Below are 22861 nucleotides of genomic sequence, written 5' to 3' on the forward strand. Positions count from 1 at the left end.
GTGGATCAAAACACACACTTGGCTTACACCTGCTAACAGCCCCAAAATTCCAACTTTTGGCGTAAAAGCTCTTGTCGTGGGACTTAAATGTTACCTGATGTAACAGTACCCATCCTAGACACTGTTCTTTTTGCATTACTATACTATTGACTTATATCTTCGCACCAGGCACATATCTGTATTGATTCTAAAACTATTAAGATTCCTGACAAAATTTACAACACTTGTGCCTTCCATTACACTTTATTATGAAGCGTGATGCAATCCAGTGATTTTCACGGCACTGCTGAACCAGGTACCAAGATGATCGATATGGATTCCAGTGACTGTGGTCCTCACACTTCCAACTACACACCAGATTTTGAAACTTTAGTATGTGCATACTATAACATAAAAGAAAAGTTATCAGACCTAATGGAGGAAAAGACAGTCATTATGGCGGAAAATAATGTGTCACTTTGCAAATTGTGTGCAGCAACCATGGAACTAGAGGCTGCTGAAGACGAACTACGGAGCTTACAAGAAGGGATTACTACATCTCACTTTGTATCTGCCACCTGAGTGACTCGAGCCACACCTGGTAATGAACATTCTTCGCACATTGCTGCTGCTGTGCATAATACACATCACATTTGGACTAAGCCATATCCTCCTGTCACCTTCAAAGCTTGCAGACTTTTGCCTGATAAATATACAATCTGACAAGAAATAGATCAGCAGATTATTAAATTCAGTAGTGAACTGCCATTCTTGCAGTTCTTGGGCACTATCTTTGCATGTCATAGAAGAGAAAGACAGCTGCTGGAGACCATGTGGAGATACCGTGTTTTAAACATATGTGCCACACCAGACTGTTACCCACTGCCAAAGATACAATCGTGTGTAAAACTTAAATGGAAAGTGACTTTTGTATGATGTTACTGCCAAGTAACGTAGCTCAATGAAACTTGAACCATACAGAGAAAGAACTGCTACAGAGTAGTACAGAAGGTATCTGAAAGAAATACGCAGTGAGACAAACAGAAATTACACTTTTATACAATAAGTACACTGAAGTCACCACGACTTACGATGGGCCCCTGGATGTCACAAAACACGAGATGTGACTCTTAATAGGGTGTATCATCACCATGGATGGTAGTGCTTACTCTAAAGTACTCCATGCTGCCATAATGTTGGGAAGGAGTTCTTGTTGTAGGGTGTTGGTCTGGTTGACAACTGCTGGATGGTTGTTGATGCATGTGGACAAGCTGCAGTATGTCTTTACAACACGTCCCACACATGCTTGATGGGATTCCAGTTGGCATTATGAGCAGGCCAGTCCATTCCTCAAGTATCCTCTCATTCCAAGAGCTCCTCCAGCTGTTCTGTTCAATGCAGACATGCATTGTCAGCTTTAAAGATGAAGTTGGGGCCAAATGCACCCCTGAAAAAATGCACATGGTGGACAGAATAAAGTGTCACATTAACCTCGACCATTAAGTGTATTGTGTTCAGAGAGTTGACGGTCAGTGCACCCATGCAACATTAAGCCTCCCCACACCATAACACCTGGACAGCGGTTTTGGGTGCATTCTGTGTTCCCACGTCTCACCATATGAGGGCATGTCAAAAATTGCTACTCAAACTAAACCTTTTCTCATAGAAATAGAGTGTGTGACTCCACTCATTGTTGGTCCAACCCCTACACACTGGGCACCACTGCAAACAGTGCAGCCGATGTGTGGGTGTCAACGCAACACGCACCGGCACCATGATCTTGAGAACAGGTGTTTTTTGACTATGTTGTCTGGAGCCGAACAATTTTGAATCCATCCATCCATCCATCCATCCATAAATGGAACAGAAGATACTGGGTACTGGGCAAAGAGACCACCCCCATGCAGTCACTGTGCCACTGTGGACCGTGAGATTTAATCCCTCGCAGCCCTGGTAAATGTGGTTGCAATTTCACCTGCTGTTTGATGTGGGTTACTTCTTGCCTGTTGTACAATATAACAGACATCTGCTGCTATAGTTGACCATGGCTGACCATCTCCTCTCCTTCAGGCAGCAGTGCCTTTGGTTTGGTATGCTCCCCATGCATGTGAAACAATGCTGTGAACAATACCACTCATCACACTTTATCCCTCTTCCAGTTTTTTGATGATTCTTTCCAGTGTAAGTCCTCCAGATGTAATGTGCGGGCCATGTTGTAATGGAGAACACCACCACAGAGCCCCCTATCTGCTTGCTGAGTGACATGCATTGTCGTTTCCCATTCCTTCAACTACCTCGTTTTGTTCGGCCAGCCCCCATTTGGTGCTATAACCGTGCTGGCTGACCTCACACTGTGTGACATCCAGTTTTCTGTGCATGACTGGGAGGTCTCTGGCAACAAGCTTCCACACTGTTTCTCTTTTCCACCAAGTTGTTAACATGTTACATTACTTTTCTATCTTGTCCTTATGCTTTCCAGAGCAGTGTAGTGTGTTAGTGGGAGGGATGATGTTAAGGATAACTTACTTCAAAAAAGCGTACCACCAGATTTCAGCCCAACCCACAAACATTCAAAAAACCACTGCCATAACTCGCTTTGGACTGTACGAATACTTGTGTGTGCCATTTGACCTCAAGAATACCACTGTTGTATGACAGCAGTGCTTCGTGGAAGAGGTATTCTGTGGACTTCTCTTCTGGTTTGCTTATTTAGATGATGTTTTGTGTTTGCAAAGATGATAGTAGAACAGAAAAAGCATTTACAGTTTGTTTTTGACATTCTCAAAGTATCAGTTGGTGATCAGTCAGGACAAATGTTTACTCTGACGATAGAAAGTACAATTCGTAGGGCATTTAGTCTCCTCTTCTAGCATCACATCCCTACAGGTTGTCAACTCAGTACAACTGATGCCGCAGCCTGAGGTTTTCCAGCAGCTGTACCATTTTCAGGAAATGGTTTATTTTTATAGACACCACTTACCCCTTGCAGCAGGCATCCAGGTGTCTCTCGCTGCAGCACTAGCAGAACTCGGTGCCAGTGGGTGCTGCTACGACTTTTCTTGGACCACAGAGGTGCTACAAGCTTTTGATGAGATAAAGACCAACTTTAGTAATGCTGCCAGTTGGTGCACTCTGTGTATTCAGCACTTCTCCCTATCATAGTGGATGCCAGCCAGTTAGCTGCCATTTGCTTCACCAACAGAATTTTCTCAAAAGATGATGTGCTCACAAATGAAGTGAGTGCATATGAGAGGGAACTGTTAGCCATTTGTGAGGCTTGTTTACAGACCAAACATTTGCATTTACAATGCCTAGTGAATCCTTTTCTTCGTGACAAGAAGGCAACTGGAATTTATCAGTCAATTAATGACAGGCATTTGCCACATTAAGGCTGCCAGATTATTTTAGAATTGGTGCAATATCTAGCGACATCAACTACAAATTTCTGGCAGAGGTGAAAGTGACAGAAGATGTCCAATTGCTAGAACTTACAAGCAGCCAAGGTACAAGGCCAGAACTAAAATGCCATCCTTTTGAGGCCCCCAAGACTTTTTTTGTGGTATGACGTCTCCAGAATCCAGCTTCGTTCATTTGTGCCTACTGTTTTTCAGAAGCAGGTTTTTGAATTGATACACAGCCTACTGCATTCAGGAGCAAACTGCAGAGTTCGTATGGTCATTGGCACATATGTGTGGCCGTACATTAAACACAGCTGTCACACGTGAGTCGACACATGCTTAGTGTGCCAGAAGGCTAAAGTAGGGCGTCATATGGTTAAGTCAGTAGGTACATTCAGTGAACCCCCACAGCGATTTGCGCATGTCCGTATTGGGTTGGTGGGATCTCTACCTCCAGCAAAGGATTTAAAGTACCTATTTACAGCCATTGGCCACTACACATGCTTGGCAGAGGCTTTGTCTGTTGTTGATAGCTGCGACAGTGTCATGAATCTTTCTAACTACCTGAGTTTCCCACTTCAGATGCCCCACCAATGTTACTACTGTTCAAAGAACATAATTTGCATAAATTTTGTTTCATGAACTCGCTGACCTCTGTGGTTTCAAGCACCACCACACAACCTGCTAACATCCAGCCAATATTGGGATGGTTGAATGATGGCATCAAACTCTTAAAATCTTCTTTAATATTCATGGTACTTCGTGAATACCAACTCTACATCTAGTGCTGCTGGGATTATGTGTAGCCATTAAACAAGACTACTGCTGCAGAATTTGTTTAGATCAAAACCTTGTGACTTCCATTTGAATTTTCCACACAACAGTGAGAGCATCCTCTATGAGAACTGCCATTTCTCCATTAACGAGTAAAGCTTTGTATCTCTAAATTCTGCCTGTTTTGGCATTTTGTCATATGGACACGAATATTTTTACTCATAAAGACCTAAGCACTTGTTCCGGTGTGATGTATGGTAGATACTTTCAGGGAACCTTTTGCAACCCCATACACACCCATATCCAATCATGGTGCACTAGAAAAAACATACTGAAAATCCTACTCAGTGGTTAGTCCACTAATGTATCTCAAGAGCAATATAAGCCTGCGTTCCTGTTACCAGAGGGTGGTGATATGATTTCACAGGAACAGTTGCCGATCCATACCAGGTCTTGTTTGTGATATCTTTGGCTCTGTTCATCTTTGTCAGTTCTCTTTGTGCTTTCCATGAAGTCAGTAGCTGTTCAGTGGTTCTCGTTTTGTATTTTCTTTCAGAAGTGCAAAATAAATTGCTTTTATTCATGTGTTTCTGTTTTCTATTGTTTTCGTTGTAGCTAGTGTTCCCAAAAATTCACGAGAAGCAAGATGAAGGACTCAAATAAAAATGCATAATAGAAAGCATGCCACTAAAACTGATTGTCAAATCAGTTAACAATTCAGGCTGTCCAATTTGCGAAAATAACATGTGCTGCTGCAAGTACATTACATCTTCCATAAAAATTTCTCAATTAAAAATTGCTATGATCTGGCTGAAATCGTGAGGTCCATTATCATCCCACAATGAGCCATATTCACTTCCTCATTTCCTTGGAGTGTTCCGCCTGTTATGTGGATATTTCTATGTATAATAAATATATATTTGTTTCAGATACGAGAGTAAAAGAAAACTAGTTTTTATACAAACAGCTCTGTAGATGAACCTTGTGAAATAATTTTAAAAAATCTTCTCAATCACAAAACAGTATCACAGGGCACAATAGTTGAACTTATAATTTTAACTACATTTCTTTCAACAGTAAAAGTTTTATTCAGAAAGAACTAGCTGTGAGTTCTCTGCTTGCTGGCACTATTGCCAATATACTGCCTTGAAAACAAAGTTTCTTTTGAAAACATCTGCAAGAGGCACAAAAATAATTCATTACAAAAGATATGTAAGTGATATTCTGCTACATTATCAAGGATTTAAGAATAACAGCTATCTGTTAGGTCTTAAGATAAATCAACTTCATCCTAATATTATCTTTAGTGTTGAACAATAGCAAAATATGCCAACTAATTAATTAAATCTCTCTCTTACTAATGCCCATCAGTTGTTTTTCTCATCTATCATATGTCCTTACTGTAGATGTCATCATTTTCCAGAATTCATGCCATCCATCTCAGCATAAAAATCCATCTTTCACGCAATTATCAGCATACTCAAATTACATCTAAATACTAATGAAACCAACAAATAACTAAATATTTTGCACCACATTGCATCCAGAAGTAGCATTTAGTACTCCATAGTTGATGAAAGAAGCAATTATAAATACAGTCTTGGCAGAATACAGCCAACAAATATAGTGATCCTGCAGAATGTTTAAAATTTGTCTTTTTTCACTTTTAAGGTAATGTTTTGTATAAGCTCAGTGTATATTTCCACAGGCTTAATTTTAGAATTGCTTTAAAGACTGTCAGCAGACTAGGACAGTTAATTATGCATAATATTAAAACTAACAACAAAAATTTTGCTGCTGCAGGCACATATAAAATCCAGCATAGTAACTGTGAAGCTTTTTAAAATGGCCAAGCATGCAGAAACTTAAATAAGAGATACAAAGAATGGACATAAACAAGGAGAAAAAAAATGGAGAAGATAGATCCATCTTTGCTGCCCACTTAATCACAGAATGTCACAATGTTATTAAGATTGAAAATAATTTTATGATTTTGTATAAAATGAGAAGTGTACTCATATGGGCATTCTGGAAGAAATAGAAATTTACAACCGTGTGCACTGTAATAAGAATAAAATTCATAATGAACGGAAAAACTTTAGAAGTCATTGTTTCTCTTGATGCTTTTAAGAGTCTGTTACATTGTAAATAATTCTATCGTTGTTACTTATAGTTGTACAATGTTTGTATCTGACTTACTGTAAAAAGAAAGGCCTGTCTGAGTACTTCAGGCTTTATTTCATGTAAACATCTTGTTTATGTACACAGACAAATTTGCTGATTCCACGTGTTTACCATTGCTTTCTTTTCAGCCTTGACAGTTTTTGGTTTAGGTTCTCTGGTATCTTCATGTTACTACTTTTTATGGTGTTTTCTTATGCCCCTCAGCATAACTTGCATCTGCTACATATTTGTACTTTTTTATTTCTAAAACAATCTACTTACAACATTATTATATTCTTCCTCCTTCCCAACTTCACTGCCTTATACAGGCCCTGTCTGTAACCTCCTGCTCCTTTGTTTAGACGTTGCCTCTTCTGGTGTTTCACCAGTCTGCACGTGTCTACCTCTATGATTCTAGGCTTGTTCCTATGTTATTTCTGTTACCTTCGTAAAATTTGGACAAGTTGTTGTTTTGAAGAGAGTTTTAGTGTTTTATGTAATTCAGGACTTTCTTTTATCTATATTCATCTAATTGCCCGCAAGATTTGTGTGGTTTCTGTTTTACCATTTTCTAGAAAAAAGTAAGAATTTTTTTGCATCCTAGAGAACACGTTGCCCCTTCACAACAGGTACAGCTGACTGTCTTTTGTTGTACAGGGCTACCTACTTCGACCACAGCTTAGACTACTGCCAGACAGCCCATTCATTCACTGTAATAAATTAATGCACTCATTTAAGTCTCTTTAAAGTGGTAAAACCTTTCATACTTGCATTTTGGTCGGTGTTCCACAAAAGTGGCACCCACCATGCAAAAAAGTTTACTTGTTGTTAGCTCTTCATTTATAATGTATTCCTTAGTCTTTTGTTATATCTGTGGAGTCTACATTATTGGTCAGTTGTCCAATTTGTTATTGTTGTCTTTCTCAGTGTTTAATTTGTGGTTATAGTTTCAAGATGTCCTTGAAGTGAATCATATTCGAGATAAGTGCTTACACATTTTAATTGAGGCACCCATTTTTAGCTGTTAAATATAGAAATGAAAGATGATCATTGATAAGCTCACCACCTTTGGATGAATTTTTGTTGACAGTAAACCATACATGAATAAAATATCCAGTATGCTGTGGAATCCGCCAGTGTGAACAAAACATTTGAACACTGTTACTTTAAGAAGCTATATAAACAAAACTTTTCCACTGATCAAGTGTATCAATGATATTAACATCACCCCTGTACTAAACTGAGAACCTTTCACTGTGCTTTCATAGATTGGGACATTCTAGATGAGTGATATTACATCTCAAATCAATAAATTTCAGTATTCACACTTCTTCTGTGTTTCTTCCCTAATAATGGTAATACTGTACAGGTGCTGAAAGAAATACAATGGAAAACTCGAGGTGTGTGCCATCTTGTGAATAATGTAAAGTAACTGTTTTTAAAGTTTACAGCATCATATTAAGAACACCATCATGAATGTTCGCTTGGAGCCCACTGCTGGTGACCAGTCAGTGACATCCAATTTCTTTAAAATTACCTTGACACATTTCAGTACGAAAGTTTTTAGGTGCTGTGTTACTTGTAAGTACTGATGTTAATATTTTCATACAGAACTTTTACTTTCAGTTGGAGGCAGATACCAAACACCAAACTATGTGGTGGTTGTAGCGGCCATTATTTGTATTGGTGCGTTGCTGTTGCCAACTCAGGGTGATGAAGACTCAAGGTTTCCCGAATATCTTCATCTTACTTCTAATCTGAAGCTAATATTTGCATATGTTTTAGGTGAGTGGTATGACTTTTTTCTTTCTGTACAGTGACCACTAAATTCCTATCTGTGATTTTATTTTGTACACTCCATATCCTATTAGCATAACATCATTTAATACTTTAACTCAATGACAATATTTCTCTATAGGTTCTTCAGTTTCTCTTCATATTCTGATATAGCTACTTCATACTTATGCTTGTTACCCTGATGTTATAAGCTGCCCTACTAGTTCATTTATTAATTAGTGAAATACACTGGAAAACAGGTTTTGAAGAAAAGTAAAATTCTGTACAAAACTATTTTTTGCCTCTGAGTTCCTTCACTCAAAAACTAGACTTTCAGTTTGGCAGCAGAGGAGTATAAAGCCTTTGTTATAAATTGATCTATACATATGAAATGTTTGTATGCTGATTTATGATGCATTTCTTCCCATCTAAGCTTAACGTGCACTGATATTGCATGCATTATATGGCTCGTGACAATTTGTAAATATTGCCTGCAGTTGTTGTTCTGTGCTGGCCTTACCTTATGTCTTTGCTGATGTTGCACATGTTACTGTTGTGTACCAGTCAGCGCTAAAAAATTATTTGAGGTTACACCCCTAACTGTCATGTTGTAGTTGTTGATTGTTCTCAGGGCTGCCATTACAGTATTTAGCATCCAGCAGAAAACTTATACTTGGCGTAGCTACCCAGAATGACAGATACTTGTTGATTATAATTCTATTATTTGTGCTACAGAAGGCTGGATTAATCCAATTGGATTCAGTTTCATTTTAAAAAATGTAGCAATACCTTGATTTTGTCTTTACCTACATCCCTTCTCCATTAACCTGACCGAGCGAGGTGGCGCAGTGGTTAGACACTGGACTCGCATTCAGGAGGACGACGGTTCATACCTGCGTCCGGCCATCCTGGTTTAGGTTTTCCGTGATTTCCCTAAATCGCTCCAGGCAAATGCCGGGATGGTTCCTTTCAAAGGGCACGGCCGACTTCCTTCCCTGTCCTTCCCCAATCCGATGAGACCGATGACCTCACTGTCTGGTCTCCTTCCCCGAAACAACCAACCAACCATTAACCTGTAATTCTCTCCCACTCTCCAGCTTAAGGGAAAGAAAGAAATGAAGAAGAAGAAAAAAAGAAGAGTAAATTCTAGCACTGATAAAGGTGGTTTTTAATTTGGCTGACATACCAGGAGTTAATTACTTGTAAGTACGAAAAACATGCATCCAAAGAAAACAGTTCATGTAGGGCAGTGCTCAAAGGATGGATGGACACACACACACACACACACACACACACACACACACACACACACACACACAAAAACCACATGCTTGTAAACTGTTATTATACACTACTGGAAGCATGCTGATAAAGACCCTGTAATATATGGTAATCCTTAAATTTCATACAGAGATGACTACTGAAATATGTCCCAATCACAAAATAGTGGAGCAGGGATGTCACCACAGAAGTAGCCAGCCATAATAACATTGTAGGAAACCTGTTCAAAATGCAAGTGAGTGCTGATTTAAGAGCACACAATGGAGAACGTATTTACCCAGATAACATGCCTTCTGTAGCAGCATCATTGATATTGTAGTCTGCATTGCAGCTCCCTCCATAGCAGAGAAATTTCATTAGCTGTGCTTCTGGATTGCTATTGATATCGTCGGTCCCAGCAGTATGCATAATAATATGCATACTGAATGGCTAGGGATTAATAAAGTATAATCTCACATAGCGAGCAGAATTCATCCCAGAATCTTACTCATAGTATAAAACACTTATCAAGTAAAAAATTTATCCCATATAAATTAATGTAAAATACGGCAATGCATTCCATGCAGAAAAAGTTCTAAAAGTTTTATTTTATTCATGCCATTTATTCAGAGAAAATTATACATGCAGTAACAATCCTGTTGGAAGAACATCCGCAACCAAGCATTATACCAGAGGTTGAAAATACCACTTCAGTTGTAAATTTCCTTTATTATCACAACCGGTTTCGGGCTCTCATAAGCCCATCCTCAGGCGTCTCAACTGTGCTGTGGCCCCCGAGTGCCGCGGTGGACATGTACACGTAAAGTAATTCAAACATTGTGTTTGCTCTTTTGCCTACTACTATTTTAAGCCTAAGTGATTATACTTCCTGTTACAAGTAATGTTACTGACCCCCTGTGGTGCTGGGAGCTAGAAAAGACCCACAGCCCATCCTTGCTTGTTGTAAAAGATGACTAATAGGAATCTTTTTATTTGGTCACATTTTTACCTTGGTATTTTGACTATACTTTGGACTTCTGAAGGTTTTCGCTCTTTTTGCTTTTTTTTATGCTTTTTCTCCTCAACTATTTTGCCTTTTAAATTGTGGTCCCCATTTTGGGTTTGACCTCCACTTTCCAAATTTTACAGAAGTTCGGGCCGTTTGGGAAAGAATGCCTTACAGAGGTGTATTAACTCTCCACTGTGTACTGTTATCTTTCGCTCTTGCCAGTCAACTGGATCTGTCTCTGTACTTGAAATCCAGGGCGGTAGTCAGTCCGTCGTTGTGGAGTTGTCACATACCCTCTTGGTTGTAGCCTTCTGATGACGAAGGGGTCGCACTGCCGATGCTGAGCTGTATCCTTCCTGTGTCAGCCAAGGAGTAGGTGCCTATCAACATTGGGATACAGAGACTCCAAGCAGCGGCTACTGTCCCAGGTGGCCTTTGCCTTGGCGGGTTCATGCCCACTGAGTGGCATCGTGTCAGATGATCCGCTATGAAACATGTTAAACTTAACAGTGGCTCTGCCAACACAGCCATCTCAACAGTCAGGAGCAGTAATTTTAGTGCAGTGGTTTACAATCCTATGGCATTTACATCTCTGACCATGCCTCAAGGCAAGAGACAGGTATGGAGAAATGGAAGTGGACAGTTTGCTGAGTTCTTGGTTTGTTCCTGAACTGATGGCGGATTTATCTCTACAATGAACCCACTGTTTTCTGTTGAAAGTATTAAAGATCAGTTTGGGGAGGTTGCAGGAATAGAAAAAATTAGAATTGGATCTTTACTGATCAAAACGTTGCACGCCAACCAGTCGCCGGCTCTTCTGGCCTGTGGAAAGATAGGAGATATACCAGTTTCCTTTTCTCCTCATAACAAGCTCACTAGAATCCAATATATTATTGTCTATCAGGACCTAACAGTACAAACTGATCAAGAGCTGCATACTAATCAGGCATGGCACAGCATGGAGTCCATTTTGCTTGGAACATCCAGAAGGGACTCAAAAGATGATTGAATGGACACTGGAACTTTTATCCTGCCCTTTGATAGCAACGTTTTGCTCAAGAAGATTAGCATCATGGTTTATAGGTGTGATGTCAGACCTTATTTTCCTCCGAAGATGTGTTTTAGGTGGCAGAGGTTTGGACACATGTCATCCTACAGTTCTATTGGGGCTATCTGCCAGGCATATGGACGGGCATCACGAAGTCAGTCCTTGTGACCAACATCCCCCCCCCCCCCCCCTGCCGCCGCAGGGTGTCAACTGTCTGGAACTGCACCCTCCTTGTTCACCGCAATGTTCAGTGTTTAAGAGGGTGAAGAAAATTCAATAATATAAAACACTTGACCACCTGTCGTATCAAGCTGCAAATAAAAAGTTTGTAAGACCTTGTCCAGCTGATATGGTTTCAAATTTTGCAACTGTTGTGTCACATTCCATACCTCATATGATGACAAGGTCTCACACATCACCTTGTGGCCTTGGTTGTATTCTAAGGCCTGCCCCACTGTTGGGGTAAGGAATATCAGCTCTCATGCTATCAGTGCAACCAGAGATGCCTAGTCATCCTCTGGCATCATCAGGAATGAGGTCACCTGTCAAGGTGCTCCCTCTTAAGACAAGAATCAGCACAACAGGCTGTTGGCCAAAGGAAAAAATGGTCCTCTTCCCTCGTAGATGATAGAATGAGGAAATCTTCACAGAAATCAGTCCCACGAGGTTAAGAAGGATAAGCTACTTTCTGTGGCTAGGGATGTTCCGCTCCCCACCCCTGCAAAGATCGAGCCTTTGCTCCTTGGCAATGTATCACACAGCCAACTCCAATACTCCTTCATTGGAACTGTTAAGCTACTATTGCCATCTGACCAAGCTCCATCATTAACTGGCTACTTATTCCATAATTGGCATAGCACTTCAAGAAACATGGTTTATGGCAACACATCTCTTTGCCCTGAAAAACTACAAACCCTACTGTACCAATCACATTAATGTTTAGAGGGTATCTGGTGGGGTTTGTACCCTCATACACTCTGATATTTTCAGTGAGCAGGTGCCCCTTACCACTGAACCAACACCATGGCCATTAGTGTCTATTGGTCAGTTTGCATGGCAATCTATAAGATTTATCTATTCCCAGACAGACTTTTCCATTATCGTGAGCTGTTAAGAGTTATGGAACAGCTGCCTCCCCCCCTTCCTCTTAGTGGGGGACTTTTATGCCCATAATCCTCTGTGGGGCAGTGACACTATGTCTCACAGAGGCCGCATACTAGAACAACACCTTTCAGAACTGGACACCTACCTACTCAACATTGGAGCTGCAACACATTTCATTATGGCCCACAGAACATACTCAACTATTAACCTCACAGTTTGCAACCCCAATATCTTTTCTCTCCCTCTTCACTCACAGATATATGGAACTGCTCCATATTGGTCACTTCTTCAGACTGCCGCCAGTGCCGTGGTGGTCTGAAGACAAAGGCACAGCTATCAGGGAATGCCGCAGGGCACTTAAATGGCACAAGCACCATCCCTCTATGGATAATTTAATAGCATTCAAGAGACTCCGATCAAAAGTGCTGTTTTTAATAAAGGAAAGGAAGCAGGAGTGTTGGGAGCAACTACCCCCTCCCCCCTTGTCATCTGTGCAACACTGCACCCTTCGTCCCCAGTATGGACTAAACTTTACCACATTTGCAGCCATCCATCACCCCCGACAGTTCCTGGTATCCTTATCAGTGGGAACGTCTGGACTTATCCCGTAGGACTCTTAACGTTTTGACGACTTAAAGTGTGAGTGTGGGTCTGAGTTACACTGATTTATTTCCCCAAACCACATTCCACTTCTTTACGAGATGACTTACTTGGGGGTTTGCAGCCACTTTTCTTTATTGGATAGCCGGCTGCTGGAAACTCTTTTGACTTCTTCTCCATCGAATAACAATAGGTACAGGAACTTTCAAGCCTCTTCCTACTAGTGAAATAAGTAGCCATACAAACTTTGCATTTCATCAATCAAAGGTGTATTTGACCTTCAAGCACAATAAAAATTCTCAATTTCAACATAATATGTAACTTCAGTAAGTCTCTCATACTGTCATATGTTAGAAACAAATTGATTTACATTCGAAAGAAAGTCTGCTTAGACACCATGACTTTCAGAAAAGGAGACTGAAAAAACATCTTGCCTCTAACAAGACTGAGTCAAGAGTCTATATAAGTATTTTTTCAACTGTTCTTGTTTCACATAACAATAGCCAGTGACACAATAAGCACAAAGCTGCACATAGATTCCATGGTTCTTCCACACACACTCACTAACGCATCTATGGATTCCCCGACAGGTACTTGTCGGTGCCATTCAACCGCCGCGTGTACTTTCTTCCTGCGACTGGTTTTAAACCTGCACACACACTCATATCTAGAATATCGTGTGTTCGAGGCGGTAGAAGGCTGAGTGGTTCTAGAATTTACACAGAAATTCTCGAATCACTATAGTATTTGCTGAATGTTATGCAGCACACTCGTTGAAGTGTCCACTCACAGTAATTACCATCCTCATTCCTGACTCTGAAACAAGTCACTGATTGCTGCCCACTATCCTTCCAGGCATGTTGTTCTGTCATACAGTGTCCCTTTTAGCGAATTGGAGATTCATAGCTCCCTGGCAGTGTGTCAAGATATGGCCCCTGGACCCGACAAAATCCACAACCAAATGCTGAAAAATCTTCCTGCTGACAGCATGAAACATATCCTTGGGCTTTTTCATTGTATTTGGTGGGAAGGAGAATTTCCTTCTCAATCCCAGGAAGGTATTATTATTCCCGTTCTGAAATTGGGAAAGGACTCGCAGATTTAAGCTAACTACCGGCCAATCTCTCTGACAAATGGGCTGTGTAAGCTATTCAAACAAATGGTCAGCTGTCATCTTTGTTAGTGCCTGCAAGCTGGAGGTGTACCATTACCTCCTTTCTGCATAATTGTTGTGGTGTAGAATTAATGTAATTATTTCGTATAAGTCAGTGCAGATTGCTATGTGTGGTTTGAAATAAGTGCACAGACATCGGTCGCAACCTACAGAACTGATAATGTAATGTAGCAGTTTAACTCTGAATATTGTTTTTCGAACGGCACATGTATTTTGAGAGCGAGTAAGTGTGTCTTAAATAAACATAGCGCAACATAATCTCAATACGCAGGCAAAAAGTTATGTATTATTAATGCTCTCTTTCAACAAATGACAACATAACGCAACCTGCAACTAACCCAGCGATAATATAGAGTATGAAATGATTTCTTTTCCCAGCAAATTAAACTAAGGTTACACAGAAAGAAAGAATGGTACAGACACCTGTGTAGTATTGAAATAATTGCAAAGAATTTCTTTAACTTTATCTCTTTAAGACTTGAGTTAACTTTTAATCCTCTGAACTAACTGAAAGTATTTTAAACCAGAGATGAAGCCTCACCTAAGCCTTACAGTGTTAAATCTCTGAATAAGTTGCGCAATCAAAAATATTAACTAACTTTAATACTCTAAACTGACTGTAAAAAGTTCAGTCCAACCAAAATTAATGTGTAACCCCTCCTGGAATAATTTATGCTTTGCACTGAGCTCGATTAACCGATAATCATCATCATCATCATTCATGTAACTATCAAGACTAAATTACATTTCAAATAAGTTTAATTTATGTGCCTTTTTCATCACTCTGGTACTGTGGTTTTGCACATTTAATACACAGAAACACTTCACTATTTTGAAACTTCCTGGCAGATTAAAACTGTGTGCTAGACCGAGACTCGAACTCAGGACCTCTGCCTTTCGTGGGCAAGTGCTGTACCATCTGAGCTACCCAAGCACAACTCACGCCGTCCTCACAGCTTTACTTCAGCCAGTACCTCATCTCCTACCTTCCAAACTTCACAGAAGCTCTCCTGTGAACCTTACAGAACTAGCACTCCTGGAAGGTAGGAGGTGAGGCACTGGCAGAAGTAAAGCTTTGAGGATGGGGCGTGAGTTGTGCTTGGGTAGCTCAGATGGTAGAGCACTTGCCCGTGAAAGATAAGGGCCCGAGTTCGAGTCTCGGTCTGGCACAGAGTTTTAATCTGCCAGGAAGTTTCATATCAGTGCACTCTCCACTGCAGAGTGAAAATCTCATTCACTATTTTGATAGAAACAGGATTCTCGGTTTTCTGCACACTTAGGAGGGGATCCTGAGTCGGTTCATGATTGGGATAATATTAGGGTTCAAACACAGGTTTACAGCACTTGAATTATTATCGAAAACACTCTCACAAATTATCTGGTTCATGCTGTAATGCATATGTGTGTGCGCCTGAAGTTGGTGGAGCAGTGGAGAAGTAGTGGTGGCAAGCAACGTGGCGGCTAACTGTACTCACGGCTCTTGATATTAAATGCTCTTTACAATTTCTTCTTGGCAACAGATTTTTATCGTGTTATAGCCATTCCGTATTGCTGAGAGTACTATGCAACAGTCAAATCCACATCCGAGGCTATTTTCCAAACAAAACGACTTCCAAATGCCTCCTTCGGCACACTCGATGTTTACCGTGCAACGGCTAGCCACTGACTGTGTACCGTTTCCACCAAAGAGCCACCGAGATCTATCGCCAAACCCACATTTTACACTGCGCCAAGCCAGTTCTGTTTTGGAGGGGGTTTCCTACAGCTTTTACGTTTCACAAGTTCCCTAAACATGAACCAGCTTCCAATATACAAATTTTTCTTTATGAACATACATATTTTATAAAATTTCATTATTTTAAATATCCTCTCTCCTTTTTCATACATACATTACAAACTTTAAATTTCTTACACGAATCAATAACCTTAACTGACAAAGAACAAACACTTCATAATCAAAGATACACATTTACATACAATCGATACTGGTGTTACACGTGGCTCTTGTGTACATATATTAAATTTGAAGTTCCATGCTTTCATGGAACGTATTGAAATATTGTATTCTTTATCTCTGAGAGTAATAGAAAATATTTACAATATTTGTCACAAAATATTAATCAGACTCAACAAAATGGCTCATAATATTATGGGCATTATTTTCTCAGTTTACAGTACATTCATATCAGTTGAATAAATCATGTCATACATTAGGTAGGCTCCCAGGTGACGCCACAGAGGGCATATATCATTATTCCAAAGTAGTTTTCAGGCTTTCCAGTTCACCACAGATCATCTGGTTCACCTAGAAACTGCATTGTGCAAGGCTTTTATGCATCGCCAACATCTGATTGCTGTATTCTTTGACCTACAGAAGGCGTACAGTACCACCTGGTGACATCACATACTATCTACTGCACGAGTCGGGTTCCCAGTGGAGTTTACCCATGTTTATACAGAATTTCCTAATCTCAGCAACCAATATATACAGGAAACTGGAGTCCCTCAGGGATCGGTTCTGAGCATAAAGATTTTCACTATCACCATCAATGGTATTGTAAAAGCAGTGGGCCCCACAGTCCTTGTGTCGTATATGGATGATCCTGTACTATGCCTCTGCATCACTGAACAGTGCTGAGTGCCAACTTCAGGGGCCTGTCTGCAGAGTACATCTGGGCCTTGAATCATGGCTATCAGTTTTCTCCTGCAAAATCAAAAGTTATGCATTTTTGCTGAGTCCGTGCATGCTCCCAGAAATTAATCTTTGTGACAAGTTGCTTGAAGTCGTTGAAACTTTTCAATTCTTAGGTATTTAATTTGACAACGAGCTAATTTGGCAGCTGTATGTCCGCTGGTTCAAGGCAACTTGCATTAAGAAGCTAAATGCTCTGTTTTGTTAGTAACTCCTCATGGTGTGCCGACTGGGTACAAAGCACTGATTTTTATCCCACTTGAACTATGGGTGTGTTCCATGAGTCAGGAGCACCGTTCATGCTGAGCTTGCTGGACACTATTCACCACACTGGCATGGCATGGAGAGATATGACTTTTAATCAACTTGTGGAAGCCGGTTTTCTGCCACTGTGGGTTAGACAATGGCAGCTTCTGGCTACTTACACAATCAAAATGGCTACTCACCCACATCACTTAACTATGTTCCATAACCAACAGTCCAGACTGTTTGAGCATCACCCAAAGTTGGGTAGACCAGCTGGGATCGGACTCAATACTTTACTGAAGGGCCTCCAACTGCCTCTTTTAGTATGTGATCTTAGGGCTTGCTCTCAATATCCTCTGTGGTCTGTACCCTGTTCTGTAATACGGATGGACCGCTTTTGTGACCCCAAAAAGGTTGCTGATTCTGCCCTTCTCTGACACCTGTTTTGTTCGATCCTCCACGATTATTGTAATTCGGTATGCATTTACGCGGATGGATCAACAGTCGATGACAGGGTTGGTTACACTTTTGCGTATGCAAGGGGACTTGAGAAGCACTCTCTGCCGAGTGCATGCTATGTATACACTGCAGAGTTGGTTGCCATATCTCAGGCTTTGTGGTACACAGATCCCTGGCCACAATGAACTTTCTGATCTTTTCCTTGAGTTGCTTAAAATTCATATCTCGGTGTTATCCAAAAAATCTTTTGGTCACCAGCCTCCAGGACCTGGTTGACCTCTTACAGCTCTGGGAAGTCAGTGACATTCATCTGGACACCGAACCACATAGGCATTCCAGAAAATGAACTCGCTGACCATCTAGGCAAAGACCCAACTACAGGAGATCGTCGTGACCCCAGAATACTGGGCATGGACTTATGATTGCAACTTTGACACAATATTTTGAGGCTCTGGGAATTGTAATGGCAGGTTACTATGACCCAAAACAAATTATGAGTGATTAAGGCACCCACTAAAGTGTGGCATACATCTTTCCAGGCCTCTCTGAAAGATGCCGTTGTGATGTGCAGACTACACATAGGCCACACGGCACACACCCCTGAATTCCTTCTGCATCAGGTGGATCCTCCTCACTGCAGCAGTGGTAGTCGACTGACAATAGCGCATGTTCTTGACGAGTGTGACCTGCTGGCTGATCTGCGGCACGCTCTCAGCTTGCCTACATCACTACCTTAGATGCTTGCGGATAATAAGACAGCCACTGCCGAAATGTTGTATTGCCTGAGAAAGAGCGAATTTTACATTAAATTATAATATTTGCCCACTTTCTGTGTTTAGGATAGTTGTGGTGGGGGAGAGCCTCCCCCTGTGGTGGGAACCCCCCATATTACCACAGGCTACTGTCTTCCCCCCTCACCTTGTTGTGCCTTTAACACTCTTGTGCATGATGCTGCCTGGGTTTTTTCAATTTTCTTTCACCTGTTGTGTTACAACTATTGTCACACCCTTTTTAAAACTCTTTTTACTTGCTTATACAGTTGGAGCAGCCACGTCCCCACAATTTTTGCTTATCTTTTTACGTGTTTCTCTCATCAAATGGAGGGACTGATGACCCAGTCGTTTAGTCCCTTAAGCACATAATCATCATCATCATCATCACAATCATCAATGCTACAGCCTGTAATTTATTCCTTAAACTTGCATGTAGGAGTTTTGTAGAGGGTGTCAATACAGTGCAGCATTTAACATTTGAGAATTGTGTTCATTTGATTGTGATAATTATGCTGTTGTTTTGTCGCAGGTATGGTGACAGTGGTTGTCTTGAAGCCAGGCTAAACAGAAAATGATTCTCTGTGCACATTCAATGAGTGCAGTCGGTAACGATATAAATACTGCTGATTGAAAAAGAAGAGAGAATTGTAATGGCTTGATATGATGCCAATTTTATCGTTTAGTGTATTTCCATTTGCTTTTAAAATGAGTACCTGAAAAAAGCTTTTCAAGAAACATTTTTGAGCACATGTCCATTTATTGAGTTTCTAGTGTTTTTTGTATTGATGGCTCAAAAAATACCTGAACACTGTGAAGTACTCTAGTATAACCATTTTTGCAAGGGAAAAAACTTTATTTTTCTTGTTGTACTTCTACTTTCATTATGTTTGTGTTGTGTAACTCTTTCCCTCAATCCTCACCTTAAAATGAACGTAAGCAACATTGCTTTTGAGGAAAAAAGTCCAGTGTTTGCATTGTATAATGTAGATAAGGAGGGATGTATATGCCTCTTTCTTATATTTTACATGGTTAATGTTCCTCTTTTATATATATTTTTGTCCTTTGCAATTGGTTTGCTTGTTGACTTCTTCTGGAAGCACAGTGATGCTATGATTTCTGATAACATTACAGTATTTGTTGGAACCATAATTGTATTTATCATGCCTGGCCTTCACTATTTTATAATATAATTCTAGCAAGGATGTAAGGTGATGCTGGTGCTGTTGTTATATACAGCATTCCATAATTTATATTCTGTCTGTGATTGACTGTCTTGTCATACCTGTTTTATATTCAGATGCATGTTTAAAAATCCCATTTTTTGTGTAAAAAATATATGAATTTTTGTAAAAAATTGAAATGTAAAAACAATACTGGAGAAGAGATACATAAAGTTAAGCTAAGTAAGCTACATTTTTTTTATCAGAGGAAGTATAATAATCTGGCCTCAAAATTTAATTTTAACAGTCATTGTCCTTCCTGTGACAATCACGATGCACAAACTACAGAGCTGGGGGGGGGGGGGGGGGGCTTCTGCAAAGTTACCATTTGTGTAGCAAAATACACATGAATTACTCAGTGTGCACTTTTGTAACTTATAAGGAGATGCCATAAACTGCAGAAATGAGGTTGGAATTCATTTTATTTTCTTGTGTTACAGAAGACTCCCCCTTGTGTTTCCTGTTTGTTTTATTTATTGTCATTCAGATTCGTGAATGATTTTTGTTCACTGTTTATTCCCTCCTGTTTTCAGAGGCTTTTCTTTTGTCATTCCCCTCCCTCTCCCTATATTAATTATCTACAAATAGATTTCGATGCATTAAAGTGTGGATTCTGTTCTCTCTCCCATCATATCCATCAGTTGTCAGTATTCATTTTTCTGCGCTTTATGCATGGCTCTGTGTTTCATTTCCTACTCCCTTTCATTTTTTCCAATCAGATATCTCATCAGTCATACTTTCCGTAATCTTAAAAATTAGATCTGTCTTGAATGCATTTTTAAGACACTGTAAACATACAACGTACACTTGAATGCTTTGAACATCTGGTTAATAATTTAACAAGTGTGCCTGTACAGGGGTTAGGGCATATTTTGGGTTCAAATACCCAGTCTGCTTTCCAGATTTAGGTTGTCCACAATTTCATAAGTGAGTGAATGTCAAGGCATTTCCTTTAAAAAGGCAACAGCCAGTCCTTACACTTACATTGTCATTGAATAGTCATTAAGCCTAATTTGACTTACTTTTTCCTTCATTAATAATTAATTTTTCATAGAGGTATCATGTTCCCTACAAGAGTAAGACAAGAGAAAAGGAAAGCACATGTGTATGGGTAAATAATAAGTGAAGCACACATGCTTATAACAGATCAAGAAATTTCTTGCATTCTTTATCATTATGTTGGTCTGTGAGCCATTGCCCCATCTTTGGGGTGAGTAGCAATCTATCCATGTTGTTGTTTATCCTTCCTGGACTTTCCATTGTTTACATTCTCTTTTCAGTAGTTTATATGTTCTCTCAGATCCTCCCTTTTTACTGATAATTATATCAGTAAAACCGCATCACTTGTAACACTGTATTGCGCAGGTCACCACTCTGCCATTATGAGACTGGACAAATGACCAAATGAGAATGTATGTTGCTAGTAAGTGTCTGTACAGATCCACTCATCTTCTGATGCCAGAACTAGGCATATGAAAACTTGACATCCTTAGTCATCTTACATAATACTTTATTTTCTACTCATGTACTAGATTCAGTAGTCATTTCAGTGCTCTGTCTTCAAAGAGTATCCAAACTGCAATGTACACATTAACCAGTTGTGAATAAGAAGACTTCATCAGATTTAGAAAATAATATTTCCAACCAAAGTGCATTTCATCTAAAGTTTGAAATAATGGCACAAGAGTTTGATGAATTTCTTTTTTTTTTTTTGTGTTCACATCTTGCCACTCAGATTGGGAAATTCTCAGCAAAAGTTTTATTTATTCATGTAACAGGCATTAAAATTTTAGAAAGCAAAACTTATAAGTATTAATAAAATATGGAGGTATAATCTTTCGCATATCAAAGACTAGTGAAGGAACAGTACTCATCAAAATAATGTATGAGACTAGAGGACTGCAGAGAGAAAATGTATTCTCTCTCTCTCTCTCTCTCTCTCTCTCTCTCTCTCTCTCTCTCTTTCTCTTTCTCTCTCTCTGCAATTAAAATCAATTGAAGTAGCAAGGCAGATGAGAACACAATTTATCAGTTTGCTGCAAGGCTTGAGGAATACTGAAATAGTTGGATGGGCAAACATAATCATCATCCGTAGGTAGTTATGACAGAAATTAACTTACAGAAGTGGAGAAAAGAAAAGCACAAAAACTGACAATATTATGAAAACCTGGAAGTAAGATTAATGAAAAGGTATTATGACTGGATTGCAAAGGAACAAAGATGGAATCAAAATTAGGAGTTTGGGGGGGGGGGGGGGGGGATGAAGTGTTGAACAAGGTAGGAGTGATATACATACATACTGTACACCATGATTATGCCACGAGATGCCTGTATGATCAACATGATTAATGAAGTGTTATTGGCAAACATAAGCCACCTCATTGTTGATGTGATAAGGAGGCAAAGTTGGTAGTTCTGAAGTTCAGATTGTAGCATCAGTTCCACCTGATATGTATACAAGCTGATGTAATTTCCTCTGGCATGCAGGTAGTATGTGCTTTAGAAGTCATCTACAGCTTTCTGAAGTCATTTTATGTCCGGGACTATTAAAACCACCTTGACATGTAAACTCCAGCATACTGTAGACTGTGCACTGGTATAATGTGCAATATATTTCTGTCTTACTCACCCTTTCTTATTCATAGATGTCATGTCAGTATGCAACAGTATTTGCATAGCAGTTGATACGCAATGTACACTCACACATAGCTCTCTGTTGATAATATGAATCAAGAGTTCTCAAATTGCATTTTGCAATGTTTCACAAGTCTTGTAATCCTTGTGTAGCAGGGTGGGGTAGGGGAGGGCAGGGGGAGGCACAACTTCAAATACTCATTGTTAAAAGAGATGAAGTAATTCAAAAAGTTACTCATTGTGTTGTTACTGTTCTGTGTTAATTTAAAAAATATCTTTTAGAGTATATGATATGCGGTTGAAATCTGAAATGAGGCATGAGAAACATTTTAGAGGTTCCATGACGAAAGAGAAATTTTGCACTTTGGCGAAATTTACTACTCATGAGCAAACATGTATTTTGTTGAGAGAGCACACAGAATATTTAACAAGGTCCACATAATAGTAAAAGGGGATCAAAGGGGTGTTTTAATATGTAAGGTTGGTAGCTGGAAGTTACTTTGATTTGAATTACAGGTAGGAGAGATCCCATTTTGAGCACCGTTGAGTGTA

General features: G+C 39.8%; 1 protein-coding gene across 3 annotated transcripts in view; it reads left to right on the plus strand.

Moving 5' to 3' along the window:
* LOC124714663 (motile sperm domain-containing protein 1-like) overlaps window positions 1–21927 on the plus strand; it is a 49428-nt gene extending 27501 nt beyond the window's left edge. For all 3 annotated transcript variants that reach the window (XM_047243042.1, XM_047243040.1, XM_047243041.1), the window contains 2 exons: window positions 7941–8099; window positions 18985–21927. In XM_047243042.1, the coding sequence (XP_047098998.1) occupies window positions 7941–8099; window positions 18985–19019 (194 nt within the window). In that variant the 3' untranslated portion in view covers window positions 19020–21927. The remainder of the gene's footprint in view (window positions 1–7940; window positions 8100–18984) is intronic.
* Window positions 21928–22861: the final 934 nt, after the last annotated feature.

Source organism: Schistocerca piceifrons, chromosome 1 (genome assembly GCF_021461385.2).
Source record: "Schistocerca piceifrons isolate TAMUIC-IGC-003096 chromosome 1, iqSchPice1.1, whole genome shotgun sequence".
Classification (NCBI taxonomy): Eukaryota; Metazoa; Arthropoda; class Insecta; order Orthoptera; family Acrididae; genus Schistocerca; species Schistocerca piceifrons.